Raw genomic sequence first — 17,873 nt, forward strand, 5'->3', positions numbered from 1 at the left:
AATTGAATTTATCATATTACAATAGTAAAAATGGTTATGTTCTTATGAAAAATACGAAATAAAAGTTTAAAAAAATTAATCAAAAATCTCACCAAAATATCATTATATACCAACAACTATACCAACAAGTATACATATAACATACTAAAATCATACGTATTACATACTAAACCATTTTTTACATACGTATGTAAATCGGTATGATTTTTTTAGGAAAAAAACAATTAACAACTTTATGTGTAAACTTTTTTTAATTGTTGAAAAATAGAAAAATTTGAATACTTTTTTACCCTTTTATTATATTTTTTTATATTTTTTTGTCATGAAATTCTTTTATTTCGACCTCTGATTTTAACACAACTACTTAACAAAATATTTTGCAATTGAATTTTTTTTACAAAAATTTGAAAAATATGTACTTTATATAAAAATAATAAATTGTTTGCTTTTCGTAAAATATTTTTAATTTTATTTTATCTAATTTATGCTATTTTTTTTTTACTAATTTTGGAAATTTTATTTCGTAATTTTCATAAGAAGCTAAGCATTTTTACTTTTAAGATATGATAAATTGAATTTCTCGTGAGATTTTGATAAAGGGGTTTTACTTTCACTTATGATGTAAGTTATGGGGCCTAATCACTCCAATTGAAAGTTATGGGGGTTAATTTCACAATTGTATAAAGTTATGGGGGGTCAATCACCACTTCTCTTGGAAATTTCACAATAAAGTGCATACACAATGAAGTTAATATAACTCATATTGCCAGTTAATTAATCCTATAATCAAATTTTTTAATAAAATTAATCTAGATCTAATCGGATTTACAAGTAATGCCTACTATCCATTCTTAAACTCTAAAAATTAAACATTTACTCCCTCCCTGGTCAATAGTTTACATTATCCTTTTTTGAGTGTTTCAGTCAATAGTTTACATTTCTATTTTGGGTATGTTTTATACTCTCTACTTTCTTTAAAAAAATATTAAAATTAATTCCCCTCACTTTGTACCTTGGTCTTTGTGTATTTATATGAAGCATATGTAAACATTTTATTGAGACAAATGTAATATTTAGTTATTGGAGTATTTGGTTATTCTCTAAGATATAAAGATACATCTATGTACTAGACATGCAACTTTAATGACTCATATCTTCATACATGTACACGGGGATAGTGATGGGTTCTCAGATACAAAATTTATTTCGTGTTTAAGCGGAGACAATAGCCATTGATGTCATACTTCGCCATGACGATAAATAGAGGCAAGGGGCAGTTACTTAATCATGTTGAAATTTATATGTTGGAACTCGGATTTTAGTCATGGTTAGCTTTAAGTAACAACGTCAAAAACAACATCATCAAGGGATGAATGCTCTACATTGATGATAGGAAACAAGTATACCTGTGCCATGCGAAAGATATTGTTTACAAAGAAATTTTCACACATTTACCAATTAGGTGTCATATTATATATTTTGCATGAAGTTTATAGGGAATTACCAGTCTTAATTGTAAATGAAAACAAATTTTATTGGTTAAAGATATAACAAATTCTCCAAACATGCTACATATATGATTGGGATACATGTTGTTTTGTGTACCACCATTCAGCTTTTACACCGTCTTATGCTTACAGAGTCGAATATATGGGTAGATGTTGTAGGTTAATCTAATTTGCGAATCACATAAAGGTTAGATTTTGTTATCACATGTTTATTTTGGAGGAACTAAACCACATTTTTGGCAATACCGTTTTATGTTAACTAAAAACAGATGGTGTCTACAACAATAAAAATAGGTAACTACATAATTGAATAATACAACTGTCTCTTTGGATGTTATACAACTGATATAATTAATAACAAAGACAGTAACTTTTACGTTATAGGGACTGAAGATCCACCAGTAATCAACTAAACCAACCCAAAGTTTTGTGCGTTCGAATTTTTTACATAGTTCGACTTTTTTTTATTAACCAGTTTAGTTGACTTTTGCTACCAAACCATGACAATGTAAACCAACGTTTACAATATGTTGTTCAACAAATTCTTGAACATTCAACATGCATATTGTTAAAGATAATCCTATTGGGAGCCCTGTGCATCGCACGGGCTTTCCAACTAGTAAAGCAATAAAGCGAACATTTTATTCCCGAGAGTTACATGCTTTCTCACTGCTGACTTACTTGGAGCGACTGTCCATCTAGGTAGCACCAAAACGGACACGGACACGGACACTGACACGACACGGACACGTGACACGGCATCCCTTGAAATTTAGGACACGGGACACGTCATTTAAATTTAATAAAATATGTATTTTATAGTTATATAAGTGTGATTTTATTTTTGAAAAAGTATTGAATATTAAATTTAAATAAGTGAAGGTAAAACTTGCGTTAATTATAACTCATTCTCATTTCCAAAACCAAAAATCAACTTATAATCAATCTATTTCGACATCTCATTACTAGTCCAAAGAACATCATTTGTCCCCAATTCAACTTATTTCCCCACCAAATTCAACCATATAACAATTCACGCCGTTTACCTTAAATTCAACTTGATTCCGTTTGAAGGTGTGTCCAAATACCATGGACACGGCTCAAAATACCATGGACACGTGACGGACACGTGCCCAAATAAAAGATGAAAGTTAGACACGGCTTTACAAGTGTCCGACACGTTTTGACGTGTGTCCGACGAGTGTCGTGTCCGACACGGGTGTCCGACACGGGAAGGCTGATTAGGAGGAGTGTCCGTGCTACCTAGCTGTCCATTCCTCTAATGCAGCTGTTAATGTGGCTAAGCTTTGAAACTTCCATGAAAATACAACTTAAGTGGTTCATAGCTGAAAACTATATGAATTCTGTCATTCCAGGTACTTCTTTGAACTACTTCGTGGACAGTAAGATAAATAAAGCAATAAAGCGAACATTTTATTCCCAGGAGTTACATGCTTTCTCACTGATGTCTTACTTGGAGCGACTGTCCATTCCTCTAATGCAGTTGTTAATGTGGCTAAGCTTTGAAACTTCCATGAAAATATGGAAGATACACCAGAGCATGCCACCTCGATTTTCCAGGCGCTCTGAGCGGCAAATTGTAAGGTACTATATCGTTGCCCGTTGCAGTGTGCCAGATGATTCAACTCAAAAGGGAGGCAAGTCAGAAGAAGGTAACTCAATTGCGGTTAGTATGATTCAGTCATCGCGGTATGACTGCAATTTTAGTAGAGTATCTACGAAGTCCAACAAAAGAGGAAATATGCAAATAATTGTAGTGGTCCTTGCAAGTAGAGGTTGATGAATGTTGTCCAAAACCATTGCCTTGTAATGTGAGATAATTAGATATGATATTAGATATGTGACATATTAAGTTACTAACTTATATTTTTTATATCCATCATTTTTGGTGTAGTTCCCAATATAATTTTGGATTAAGGCTCTTGTATTGTTGTTTAAGTGATAATAATCTCAATTGAAAAGAATAGGGTTATTAATCCTCGTTTACAAATAGCAATTTCCAATGCAATCTCATGTAAATGATTTACTTTTCTTTCGCCTTCTCAAACTCTTAGCTAGGATTTTGAGCTTCTTGACAGTTTGTAAACCACTGAACATAAATGAAGTGGCTCAAAGAAGTGAGTCACATCTAACAAAAGAATGTTGTTAGAGTATTTCACAAGCATGGATAGCTTAGCTCTTAAAGTTTTATACTTTTTTTTTCTTTGTGTTTACAAGTCAAAGTGATAGTGATCTTCGATCCGGTTTAAATTATTGAGAAATTTATGACCATCCTGTAGGTGTTGATACTCGCTATTTGTCTATTATTTATTCGTTGTATTATCAAATACGTTTTTTTAGGCATAAGGGACGAGTAATGGAAATGAAGAGGAGGCATGAGGGACGAGTAAGGGTAAGGAAGGAGGAGTGTGTGTAGGGGAAGGGTAAGAGAATAAGTCATTTTTTAACCCAACTTATCAATTTAATAAAATGATGTGACATCTACCTAACAGAAAATCAAGAGTAAAAAGCAATTTATTACTCCATATTTCTATATAGAAACCAATCTCATTTATTAAGCCACCTGCCCTAAATAGTCAAAACATGAGAATTCCAAAATGGCAAACAATGATTCACCTAACCTCATGAAACCCCATTTTTTTTCAAGCCTTAAAGCATGATTTCCAATCAAATTTCATGATCAGTTATTCACTTCTATTTCATCACTTTCTCTTTAATGGTATAATTTGACGAATTTTAGGGGTGAAAAAATGTCCCACATTAGCGTCAACAGAAAATGGGAATGATGATGATGGTGATGATGAGGAGGATTTGGTAAGAAAAGGAGGCCGTATTGGAGAAGAAAATGGAAGAGTAAAAATAGGAGAAGAAAAAGGTGTGGAGGACGAAAATAAGGAAAGATGCGGAGAGAGAAAGGAGGAGGGAGATGCGGAGAAGGTGGAAGAAGAAGAAGAAGAAGAAGAAGAAGAAGAAGGGAGACGAAAATGAAAGGGAAAGAGGAGGAGGCCTAGGAGGCGAAGAAGAAGGGGAAAGGGAATGATGAAAGTGATAATGAATTAAGAAGTCAAAGGTGAGGAGATCGAAATGAAGTGTAATAATTAACTTACAAACTGTTGCTAATAAGAAGAAAAGGATAAGGGAGAAATATGAAGGAGGAGTAAGCCGACGAGAAAGGGGAAGAGGATGAGAGGAAATAAAGGAGTGGGTTGAGGAGAAATGAGAGGGAGGGGGAGAGGGGAGAATAACGACAAGGAATAGAGGATATGGAGGCGGAAGAATAACGGCAAGGGAAAAAGACAATCCATTAGTAGAAGAAGCGGGGAGGATAAGGGAGTAACATAAGAGAAGAGGATATGACACCAGGACTAGGACGGGGGGGAATAACAAGACGAGGAACGACTATATAAACATCAACCGAAAACAAGATAATTACCTAGAAATGCAAGCGTAAAACAAAATGCACCATATACCTTCAAAAAACAAGCTATGTGGGCGGTGTGTCTTCCGTTTTGAGTGAAAATGTTTATAACTTTATGAAAAAATCGTGTTTAAGAATCTCTATGTGTAGTTGAACAGAGTATTGTATATGTGTTTACGTTACTTAATAAGCTACAACATAATACTAATGTCTTATGTATTCCATGTTATTGTGTTCTTTAATAATTAACCATCTAAGCAAAAGGCGTAGTGTTATTCGGATATTTAGGCTCTCTGCAAAGTTAAATACGAATTGTTTACAATGATTGTAATTTTGTTTCCAATCAATTCAACCATCAAAATAATATAACAAGACTATCATTGTGACCGGCACTCAACATGCACAGACAACCGAACCAAATAAAGATACGCTAACATGTACATGAAATGTCAACGATTAAAATATCTTGGGGGACCGTGCGCGAAGCCTTAGACTCATATCATGTTCTATCACTTACAACCATGTATGTTTTGGTGCCCCTCTATTCCTACCAACCTTTTGTGTTTCCCATGTCTCGAGCCTCCTAACAGATGCTCCATGAGTCTCCTTCTCACATGGCTAAACCATCTTAGTCGCTTTTCTAACATCATGTTCTATAAGGCTATAATTAATCAAGTAGTTGAGGATGCAAGGATGTTGGAAAGAGAGAGAGAGAGAGAGAGAGAGAGGGGGGGGGGAGGGGTGATGAGGAGTAGGAAGGGGTAATAGGAAAATGACGAGTAGTATGAGGATAAAGGGGAGGAGGAGTTGTAGTAATAAGAAGAGAAGTTCTTATAATGAAAAATTAAAAAAAAATCGACAAAAAAAATTATAATTTATTAAACTTTCAAACTTCCTTTTCGTAAATGTATACATTACTTAAGACAATCTATATCACGATGTCGTTTTCTTGGAAGATTCATAGGGGAACTGATGGAGGAGACATGAGATGAGGCGTGGAGACAGGGAATGGGGATAGGGAAATGGAAGTGGAGAATGAATAGGAAATGAGACAAGGAGGATGAGGAAGCGGCAACGTTAAAGCGATAAGAGATAGGTAAAGAGGACAACGAGGGGGAGGGAGAGAGGAATGGGGGGAAGATAAGGATGAAGAGATCACGAGAGGAGGACAAGTAGTATGGGATGAAGAAGAAGACGAAGAATGCGGATGCGGGGAAGGGAAAAGGGATGGAGGTTCAGCTAAAGAATAAGGGGAAAAAAGAGAAGGATTGGAGAGGGAAAAATATAGAAGGATGCAGACGATAAGAGAAAAGAAAAAGAGGAAGGGCAAGGAGGAGATCTGGGAAGACATGGAGGAGTAGTACGAGGAAAAAAGGGAGAAGAAATTATTTGACTAAAACTGGATGATGAGGGGGGATAAAAGATATAAAAGATGAGGATATGAGACATCTAAGGTACAAGGGAGGAGGAAGGGGAAAGGGGAAGAGGAGGACCACGATGATGAAAAGGGGGTGATTTAGGATGTAGCAACGTTGGAGAGAAAAAAAGGGAAGAGAAAAAGGGTAACGGGGGAGAGGGGGAGAGAGATTGAGAAAGGTGGAGGAAAAGAAGGAGGAGGGAGAGGAAGAGTACGAAGGAGTAAGGGGAGAAGGACAAGTTATATGAGGAGAAAAGAGAGGGGGTGGTTGAGGATACGAGGAAGAGAGACAGAAGAGTATAAGGGAGAGGGCGAGTCATATACGATTTATTCTATAAATACTATTATAGTTTGAATAGCTAAGGATAACCACATTCCTAATGAATATAGTTGCCCCAAAACAGGATATAAACAATAATCAAATTGCAAGCATAGAGCGAATTAGCCATCTAAGCAAAAAGGAGGTTATAGTACGACATTAATACCCCCAACAAAGATAGATACTAGATCTTTACGTATGCTTGTCATCTTACTTGCAATCGATTCAACAATCACAACAATATAACGCCAAAAAAAAGATTTGTTGAAATCGCGAAAAAAATATATACAAAGCCAAAACAAATCAGGATACGCTAACATGCACATGAAACGTAAACAATTAAAATATCTTGGGGGACCGTGTGCAACGCGCACGGTGCAACCAACTAGTATCTTTTAAATATGTCTATCCCGAAGGAGATTGCCCCAACTGTCGGTAGGAATACTCCCGGTCAATACCAAAAAAAAAAATGTCTTATCTCGGAATTGTTTAGCATTGTATTAGTTATTGTTAATTATGTTAATGTTAGAATATGGTTCCGGGGTATGCGGAATATGCAAACATACTGTGAATTATCTTGATGTATATTTGATTGTAGAATATTATTTAGTTACTTATTATATAGGATAGAATTAAGGAAGGTCAAAGATATAGTCTAACTTTGTAACAATATATATACATGAGTTGTGATACACGTTGAATAATATCGAATAATACAACCTTCTTCAAACTCCTTTTCCTCTGTATTTGGTTTTCACATGGTATCAGAGCGAGAAAGCGATCCAATCACAAATTTCAAAACGAAAATTCAAAATCCGCCGATTTCACCATGCCTGGTGATGAAGGAAAACTCAAGAGCAGCATGAGTGGTCCAAAGACCATTCCTGTAACATCGCCCCTTTACCTTCACCCTCCGGATAATCCGAATCTTAATGTCACGCAGATCGTTTTCAATGGAAATAGTTACGATCTGTGGGCAGATGCTGTCAAAAACGGACTTGATGCAAAAAATAAATTAGCCTTCATTGAAGGCAAAGTTAACAAACCAGAGGGTGACGATGAGGAGGAAAGTGTGGAATTGGTTGCATGGAGGCAGTGTAATGCAATGCTAAGGGCGTGGCTGCGGAACGTGATTGATCCAAAGTTGCACCCGAGCATTACATTCTCACAGCCAGTAGAAGATATTTGGGAGGAATTGCGTGCAAGATACTCGGCCGACAATGCACCCCGAGTTTATCAATTAAAAAATGAACTCAATGAGTGTAAGTAGGGAAAGGATTCGGTGGTCGAGTACTACACGCGGCTCAAGACGATCTGGGATGAATTAGCGAATTTTAACAAAATAAAGGGTTTTACTTGTGGAGCAGCCGTTTCAATAGCCAAGGAGCGAGAAGAAGAGAAGGTTCATCAATTTCTAATGGGGTTGGATTCGAAATTATACGGAAACATACGAACCAACCTATTGATGGAGGATCCGATTGCAACTCTAACTCGTGCTTATGCCCTTATATTAAGGGAAAAAAGACATGCCTCGATGACCAAAGTCAAAGAGGACCGAATTGAAGCTGCCATGGCGACAAAAATCTATGGAGGAAGGGGAAGAAGTGGAAACTATAAGGCTGAAGTCGATGAAGAAGACCCACCCACCACAGTGCACTCATTGTGGAAAATACTACCACATCAAGGAGAATTGTTACGATAAACACGGGTACGAGGAAGTAAAGGCCCGTGAAAGAGAGCGTGGTAGAAGAGGAGGAAGCAGCGGCCGTGGAGCAGGGGGCCGAGGAAGAGGAAGAGGACGTGCTCAAGGTCATTATCAGGCAAATGCGGTAGGGAATACTTCAGGGACCAAGAGCACGGACCCAGCGCAGCAAAACCTGCCATTTACCAGTCAAGAAATCGAAAGGCTACGGACTTTGCTAAACGGGAGACCAGATGGCAATGATAAATTGAAAGGTATGAAATGAACTGTTGATATTGAATGCATGATAGACAGTGGAGCTTCTCACCACATGACAGGGAGACGAGAATTGTTGAAAAACGCCTGGGTTGAGGACTTTTCCATGGTGAGTCTACCTGACGGTAGGCGAGTAGAAGCCCGGGTTCATGGAGAAGTTAAATTGAGTGAAGATTTTATTTTGAAAGATGTTTTATTTGTGCCAACACTCACTTGTGATCTCATTTCCGTCCAACAATTAATTAGCAAAAATAATTGTGTAATAACATTTTATTCGGACTATTATGAAATGCAGGACCCGACTACGAGGATGATGATTGCACGGGGTGAGCATCGATATGGGGTGTATTACTACAAGCCAAAGAAGGTGGAGTTGGTGGCTAAAACGACGGTTACGAAGGAGGAGCGTTTGTGGCACAAGAGGCTTGGGCACCCGTCCAAGAATATATTTTCTCGTTTTTCTAATTTGGTTGGTTGCAATTTGAATTGGACTTCGGATACAGTTTGTGATTCTTGTTGTAGGGCAAAACAAATCCGTACACCTTTTCAATTAAATAATAAGCGGTGTGATGTTTTATTTGGCCTTATTCACTGTGATAGTTGGGGGCAATATAGAGTGGCTAGTTTGACACGAGCTCATTATTTTTTGACTATAGTCGATGACCACAGTCGGGGAGTTTGGGTATACCTTATGAAAGACAAAAGCGAGGCAGGTGATTTAATGAAATTTTTTTGTCAAATGGTAATGACCCAATTTGAGACTTGTGTTAAAAGAATTCAAAGTGACAATGGAACGGAGTTATTGTCCGGACCGATGCAACGTTATTATGAGGAAAATGACATTTTATTTCAAACTAGCAATGTTGACACGCCCCAACAAAATGGTCGAGTGGAGAGAAAACACCATCACATATTAGAATAGGCGCGGGCATTCCATTTCCAAGGGGGGCTGCCTTTATGTTTTTGAGGTGAATGTATATTGACGACAGCTTATTTAATAAATCGGACACCTACACCTTTGCTAAATGGCAAGACTCCATTTGAAATTTTGTATCGAAAGAGACCCAATTTTGACAACATTAAAGTGCTAGGTTGTTTATGTTATGCACACAATAAAGATAGAACACGAGACAAATTTGGGGAATGGGGAAAACGATGCATTTTCATCGGTTATCCACATAGTAAAAAAGGATGGAAGATATACGATTTAAAAGAAAAATGAGTATTTGTGTCACGAGATATTATTTTCTATGAAAATGTATATCCTTATTTGATTTTCGAAAACGAAATGAGTACACAACACGGGGACAGAAACGAGTTAAGGCATGATCAGCAGGTCATGGACAATTATGATTATGAGGAGCTGGATGAAGAAACCCGTGTTTTGAGGGGGAGCAATGAAACGGATAAGGGTGATACAAATGCAGGCGTGACGAGGGATATGGATGGTGATGTAGTGCGTGGTAATGAGGAAGAAATTGTTGACAATTTCAATGATGACAACCCGTCAAATAGCAGTGATAAGGGAAATGAAGGAGCCACGAGTGGTGATGCTGATGAGGGAACAGCAGCAAACCCGAGAGTGGAGGAAAGCATAGGTCGTGGAGCTAGAGAAAAGTTCGAACCATCATGGAAAAAGGACTATTATTGTAAATCCACGAGAGTAATTACACCCAAGTCGAATGCTCATCACGCACAAAGGGCATCCTCGTTATCAGGTACGCGTTATCCATTAGTTAATTATGTTATTACTAATTGTTTTTCCGAGTCTCACAAGGGTTTTCTAGCAAAGATCGATGGGCATAGAGAACCGGGTTACTATCACGAGGCAGCTAAGAATGAGCAATGGCGAGTGTTTTGGTAAAAATTTACCGACTATTGATGTAATTTAGTGAGTGATAGTGATTAATCTATGGCCAACGACGGAATGAATGCAACGAATTTAACGTACAAATAAACAACAAAATAAGAGAGTGACATGAGAAATTTTTGGTGACGCGGAAAACCCGATATGGGAACAACCGCGGGGGGAGTCGGAATCCCACCAATTTGGCACTATAATCGAGATAGAATTTGTGAGTAAGAAAATACAAGAATTATTTTTCTAGCGGAATATTGCTAAGTATAGACGGAGTGTTGAGCAGTAAAGTGTTGAAAGTGCTTGAATGTTGGATGCCCTTTTGCGTTGCTTATCCCTTGCCTTATATAGATGTTGGATTCAGCTCAAGAGTCCACAAACTTCTTTCCTACTTATGCTCCTAATCCCTTGGTCAACCCCATAAGAATAGGGAGTGTTTGTTGATTCTCTCACGTGGGCTTTGACAAAGTATTATTTCAACTGTGTTTGTTTAACTTTCATCTTATGGCTCATGATACGCCACGTCATTGGTCCTTTGTAGTTGCTATCCTCCAATCAATGCTTGCCACGTCATAAGTAATAAAAGATGTAATTTTTATCCCTAACAATTGCCCCCAATTTTCCTTCTCAGCATCAAGATGAGGAGGGAAATTAGTCTTTCTGGTTCTGGATGTTATGTCGTCTGATATGTAGCTCTACTTCTGCTTTATTTGCGATCTGCTGCTCTTTGTTTGACTTGTTGTCTTTTTTATTCTTTCTTGTTTCTTGACTTCTCACCTTCTTTCAGGATCTGCTAAGCCTAAGGCTACACTTGCCGCGGTTCTGGCTCTGAGGGAGAAGAGACGTGCTGAAGATGCCTCCAAGCCAGCCGAAAAGAGAAAAGCTGACCTTGCCTCTGCTTCCGGTATTCGTGCAAAAAAGAGATCTGCCTCTGGTTCAACCAAGGAGCAAGTTCCCATTGAGGTCACTCCGCTTGCTACGAAGCCTTTTATTCCTGGATATGTTCCACCTCGTGGCTTTACCTCTGCTTCTACGCAGCCCCTGCTTCTGAATCCTACCCTGCTCCTGAGTCCAACCCTGCTTCTGAGTCTCCTGTCTCTGGGTCCCCTGCTCCTGGGGGTCCCTCCAAAGTAGGACTCAGATTCCCAGGAGATTTTGGCTGGTCGAGATCTACACGAGACCTGAGTCTGCTTGGTCGGATGCTGTTTCCTGCTCCTAGGTCTGCTGAGAAGAGAAAGGCAGATTCTGGTTCTGCATCTCGATCTAGTGCCAGAAATAGGGTTGTTACTGCTTCGGCCAGAGTCTACTTTTATGGAGATTACTTCACTTGCAACCATGCCTCCAATCTGTTGGTCTGCTCCACCATTTGGGTTTGTTTCTGCTTCTGGAAATGGTTCTGCTTCTGGATATACTCCGGCATCTCGTTCTCATGCTGCTGAGTTTCCCTGGAGCTTTTGGCAAGTTCAGATTCTCGAGAGATTTAAGTTTCTATGATGCTGAGGGTCGCACTTCTGATGCTGAGATTCGCCTCTCACGAGCTCTGGATACTGAAGCTTCTCTAGCCTTCAAGGTGCAGGTGCTGGAATTTAGAAGCAGAAGAGAGAAAGCTGGCTGCAGAATTTCTGTGGGTCCGAACCTGGAAGTCTTTGTCTGCAGTGCGGAGGGGGAGGTGCTCCTGTTGACGCGCCAGATGCCGAGGAAGAAGTGACTTATGTTGCTCCTGGTATTCGAACTACTGCCTCTGAGTTTGTTCCTGTTTCTGGGTCTAATTCTGCATATGGATCCCACGCTGCTGGTGAATGATGGATCCAGCTCATGGATGCTAGGTCCAGCCTCCTCCTTACTCTACTGTTCTGCGTCTGGTCGGCATATGTGCTTCTGGTGCTGAGAACCTCTGTCAAAACTTGCTTACGCAGTTTATATGCAGCTGGTACCTGAGAAATGTTAGTAATACAACCTAGGTGTATGCGATGACCTTCTAATGCATGATCTAGCGATCTAACCAATGTAGACACGTTATGAACTTATATGTCGGAAATGCAATGTTTATCGATGTGTCTTGAGAATGGTTATGTTTGAACGTGTGTTGCGAGTGTCGCAGGTGTTTAATCATTTGCTTTGTATCTTGCCATTTCTGGCGTACTTTTGATTTGTGCATGCACGTCGGTTGTTTGGCCATCGCTGTTTGGATGCTGGCTAAGGGGTCTAGTATGCCCACTCGTTCAGAGAAGCCAGGCTTGCGTGGGTGCTAATGCATCGCGGGAGGCTGGTTGTCCCGGTTGTACGTGCTTAGCCACGGACACACGCCTTCTGTAGTGAATACAGACTCTGCCAGATTAGTTTGCGTTTTATTCACTTGGCCATTTATTTGAAAAGGTTTATAAAAAGGAATTTCTCTATTTGAAACATTTAAAGTGGTTTTATAACTTGAAAAACTTTCAGAATCAGGAAATATCAGGGTCAGAATACATGTAGGGTCTTTTCAGAACCAGAAAATGTTGAACTCAGAATATACGCAGAAAATTTTCAGAACCAGAAAATGTTGAACTCAGAATATACGCAGAAAATTTTCAGAACCAGAAAATGTTAAATTCAGAATAGATGCAAAAAGTTTTCAGAACCATAAAAATATTCAGAGCTAGAAAATGTTCAAAGCAAAATCTAGAACCTGGCTGAGCTGTATCTGGTAGGCTGAGTACCCAGTTGTTGACCATGCTGGTGGCTGACATGTGCGTGCCTCTGACAGGCGTCGCACCTTTTTGCAAATTCTACAGCATCTTTGCGCACTGTGGGCTAAAAGTATTTCTACCTCAGTACTTTATTGGACAGGCTCCTGCCCCCTGCATGGTTACCACATTCTCCACTGTGGAGAGCATGCAAAACAGCCTGAGACTCTTCCCGATCCAGGCATCTGAAGTAGGGTCCAACGAGGGATTTCCTCCTTTTTATCTGTTGGCGGTGTCATTCTCGTAGCCAGTCCAGTGCACGGTTTCCTCCGATCTGGAGTATCTTCTTCACTTCTTTGCTGCACAACACTCCTGCTTCCTGCTTAGGTTTTAGTATCGCTGGCTCCAGCACGTTGACAATTGGTATTGTGGAGATGGCTCCTGCTTTGAAGGTTGCCCCCAAGGTGGCTAGCACATCTTCTTCTGCGTTCTGGTCTCTGGGGATTTGTTTGATGTTGAACTTGACAAATCTGAGGGTTAACTCCTTTGCTATATCTAGGTACGCCATCATCCTGGAGGTGTTTGATTTTCAGATTCAGAGCTAGCTTCAGACCCAGGATCAAGGCCTCATATTCTGCTTCGTTGCTTGTGGCCTTGAATTCACATCGTGTAGCCTGGACTATGAGATCTCCCTGGGCTGATTTGAGGACCAATCCTACTCCTGCTCCTCTTGCGTTGGAGGCTTAGTCCACATGTAGCTCCCAGACTTGTTCTTCTTTGTCTTCCTCCAGATTCAGAATGTCCTGCTCTGTCTGGGTCTGGTCCCTGCAGGAAGCAGAGACTTAATGACGTAGTGTACTGGATGTTGTGACCCCTCCTGTGCTCGTACTAGCAATGCGATTCTTTGCTTTATACATGGATGACATATACAGGAATAGTGGCTCCCCTGGCTCTGGTTTCGACATGAGTGGCGGAGTGCTGAGATAATGTTTCAATTCTTTAAATGCTTTTCTCATATCCTTTGTCCACCCAAATATTTGAATCTTCTCTTGGGGGTAGGTCTATGTCGTCCTTCCCTTCTGTGCTTCCAGACACCTTATTCTCGCTTCTGCTGTAGGGTCCTGGTCTTTCGCTCCTCTTTTCTACTAGAGCTTTCCTGGATACTGGGTCTGAATCATAGATGCTTCTGATTGGTGCAGAGTCTTCCTCCAATCTTATGACAGCAATCGCCTTTGATTGTACCTCCTCAAACGTAGTGCATGGATGCATGGTCAGGTCCTTGTATAGCTCTGAATCCTGGTGCAGTCCTCGGCGGAAGGCTTGTATAGCGGTTGTTATATCGCACCTCGGAATTGCCACTTTTTCTTTGTTGAATCTGTTCAAGTAATCACGTGTAGACTCCTCAAACCCTTGCACTATCCTAGGTAGAGGTCACCGGCCTTCTCGGGCTTTCTGTGTTTGTGAATCTAACTGGTTGAATGCATTAACTAGGTCGGCGAAGTTAGCTATACTCTTGTTGGGCAGGCCGACGAACCACTGTAGAGCTACTCCAGATAAGGTTGACCCGAATCCTTTACACATACAAGCTTCCTTTAAGGATCCAGTTGCGGTTATCACCATCATTTTCTGCTTGTAGTGGTTGATATGATCGAGTGGGTCCGTGGTTCCGTCGTAGAGCGTCATGGCTGGCGGCACACATCCCTTAGGAACACCGACTAGGGCTATGTCGTCCACGAAAGGTGAGTCTGCGTAGCTGTCTCGGACTGCTTTCTCCAACGGACGGGCTACGCCTGGTATCCCGTACATCGCTCCCTCGGCTCACGGTATGCTGCTTTGCTCCAGCGAGTTACTGCTCTGCAAGAGGGTTAGAAACAGGCGGGAAGGAACCAACGCAGTGTACCTCCGAGCCAGGGCACTCCGAAAAATTGGCCTGTCTTTGGATAAATGGTTACTTGGTGTGTTGACGATTATGGATCCAGTGCCATCCTGGTGTCTCTGCTGCGATCCTCCGATCCGAGCTCCACTTGTGAACCGGCTGCAGGATGGAGTGCTGCGTTGATGACAGTCGGTTGCCATCCCGACGTCGGTGTGCGGGGTACTGTAAAGGCGGAAGGTCGGATCTGACGGGTGCTAAACAAAGCATTACATGATGTCTGCTGCAGGCTGGACGGGTTATCAAATGATAGGCATCCCAATCCTCTAGGCTCAATTGGTTCGCTGGGTGCTACTCTTGCAAGGTCCAGTCTGGTGACTAATTCTGACGGAATTGATCGACTCGATCCTCCACCGCTGGTTCTGGTAGGAGCCTCTGGTGCTGGTGTTGGCTTGGTCTGGACTGTTGTCACGATCTGTGCAATCAGGTTCTGGTTGTCCTTCCTCAGATCCTGAACGGCCTGAGGTAGAGTATCCATCCCCTGAATCATCACCTGCATCGGGTCAAGCACTGGAGGTCCTCTGCTTCTGAGAACTTCTGCACCTGATCCCTCCTGGATTGGGGCTCTGGATGCAGCTTCACCTCTGCTGGGGCTGCTTTCCCTGCTGAATCTGGGTTGGTTGGGTGCGCCTGCTGCCTTGGGTATCTGCGTCGGCTGCAGAGGCAGAGGCATGGTTCTGGGTGACATGCTGACGGGAACCATCTAGCTGGATGCTGGAGAAGCGATTGCTGATCCTGCAGAAGCAGGGGAGAGTCCTGCTCCTGAAGACATGGCTGACATGCTCTGGCTGCTGGAAGGATTCTGGCTGGTTCCAGACATTGTGACGGCTGGTTCGGTTTTGCGAGATTTGGCTATAGAAAATGATCACTATGCCCCACGGTGGGCGCCAAATTATTTTGGTAAAAATTTACCGACTATTGATTTAATTTAGTGAGTGATAGTGATTAATCTATGGCCAACGACGGAATGAATGCAACGAATTTAACGTACAAATAAACAACAAAATAAGAGAGTGACACGAGAAATTTTTGGTGACGCGGAAAACCCGATATGGGAACAACCGCGGGGGGAGTCGGAATCCCACCAATTTGGCACTATAATCGAGATAGAATTTGTGAGTAAGGAAATACAAGAATTATTTTTCTAGCGGAATATTGCTAAGTATAGACGGAGTGTTGAGCAGTAAAGTGTTGAAAGTGCTTGAATGTTGGATGCCCTTTTGCGTTGCTCATCCCTTGCCTTATATAGATGTTGGATTCAGCTCAAGAGTCCACAAACTTCTTTCCTACTTATGCTCCTAATCCCTTGGTCAACCCCATAAGAATAGGGAGTGTTTGTTGATTCTCTCACGTGGGCTTTGACAAAGTATTATTTCAACTGTGTTTGTTTAACTTTCATCTTATGGCTCATGATACGCCACGTCATTGGTCCTTTGTAGTTGCTATCCTCCAATCAATGCTTGCCACGTCATAAGTAATAAAAGATGTAATTTTTATCCCTAACAGCGAGAAGCAATGAGGAAGGAAATTGACGCCTTGAAGAAGAACAGTACTTGGAAGATAGTCACTTTACCGGAAGGCAAGAAACCGACCGGATGTAAGTGGATATACAAAATCAAGTATCACGCAAATGGAGTCATTGAACGATACAAGGCGAGGCTTGTAGCACAAGGATTTACAGAAGTAGAAGGTGTTGATTTTCATGAGACTTATGCAACGGTGGCCAAGATGACGAGTGTACGGTGTTTGTTCGCAGTAGCCGTGAAGAAGGGATGGATTATAGAGCAATTGGATGTGAACAACGCCTTCTTAAATGGCGACCACGAAGAAGAAGTTTATATAAGGATTCCACAAGGGTTCGAAAGAAAAGAAAAAAATAAAGTGTGTAAGTTAATGAAATCACTCTATGGGTTGAAACAAGCTTCTCGAAATTGGTTCGCAAAGTTGACCGTATCAATGAAGAATTATGGATTCGTGCAATCTTTGGCGGACTATTCGTTGTTCACATTTAATCGAGACGGAATATTCATTGGGGTACTTGTGTACGTGGATGATATGGTCGTGGTCAGCAATAACATTAAGGCTTGTGCAGCTTTCAAATCCTTTTTGGACGAGAAGTTCGGGATTAAAGATTTAGGACGACTTAAATATTTTTTGGGAATAGAAGTGGCTCATGGACCGAATGGGTTATTTCTCAACCAAAGAAAATATGCCATGAATATTATTGAAGAAAGCGGAATGACAGGAGCTAAGACCGTCTATACACCAATCCAACCTCGACATAATTTGGCTCTCGCAAAGGGATATATATTGAAGGATGTGATGAAGTATCGTCGTCTAGTTGGGAAATTAGTGTACTTGACAATAACGAGACCGGACCTTGTTTATTCGGTACATATACTGTCGCAATTCGTACACGAGCCAAGGAAAGAGCATTGAGAAGTGGCCTTGAGAGTGGTTCGCTGCATCAAAAGAAATCCGAGTAAAGGCATAACGTTGAGAAGGAATTCGGATTATCAACTAAGGGGGTATTGTGACTCCGACTATGCGAGTTGTCCGATAACAAGAAGGTTATTAAGCGGATATTATGTGTCGATAGGGGAATCACCGATTTCATGGAGAGCAAAGAAGTAGGTAACGGTGGCCAAATCGACAGCAGAAGCCGAGTATAGGGCTATGGGAGCGGTGACAAGTGAGCTCATATGGTTGAAGGCTTTTCTCGCATCCCTTGGCGTTTTTCATACAGAACCAATGGGTTTATACTGTGACAATCAAG

The 17,873-nt window shown here is 40.8% G+C and overlaps 1 protein-coding gene across 1 annotated transcript; it reads left to right on the plus strand.

The window, feature by feature from the left end:
• Positions 1-7,512: 7,512 nt before the first annotated feature.
• LOC141628432 (uncharacterized) lies at positions 7,513-7,953 on the plus strand. Its single transcript, XM_074441578.1, has one exon. The coding sequence runs from the start codon at positions 7,513-7,515 to the stop codon at positions 7,951-7,953; it is 441 nt and encodes a 146-aa protein (XP_074297679.1).
• The last annotated feature ends 9,920 nt before the right edge of the window (positions 7,954-17,873 follow it).

The sequence above is a fragment of the Silene latifolia genome, chromosome Y (genome assembly GCF_048544455.1).
Source record: "Silene latifolia isolate original U9 population chromosome Y, ASM4854445v1, whole genome shotgun sequence".
Lineage (NCBI taxonomy): Eukaryota > Viridiplantae > Streptophyta > Magnoliopsida > Caryophyllales > Caryophyllaceae > Silene > Silene latifolia.

Bases quoted from the DNA above. Each gene is read 5' to 3' on its own strand.
- LOC141628432 (XM_074441578.1), top strand. From the start codon at position 7,513: ATGCCTGGTGATGAAGGAAAACTCAAGAGCAGCATGAGTGGTCCAAAG.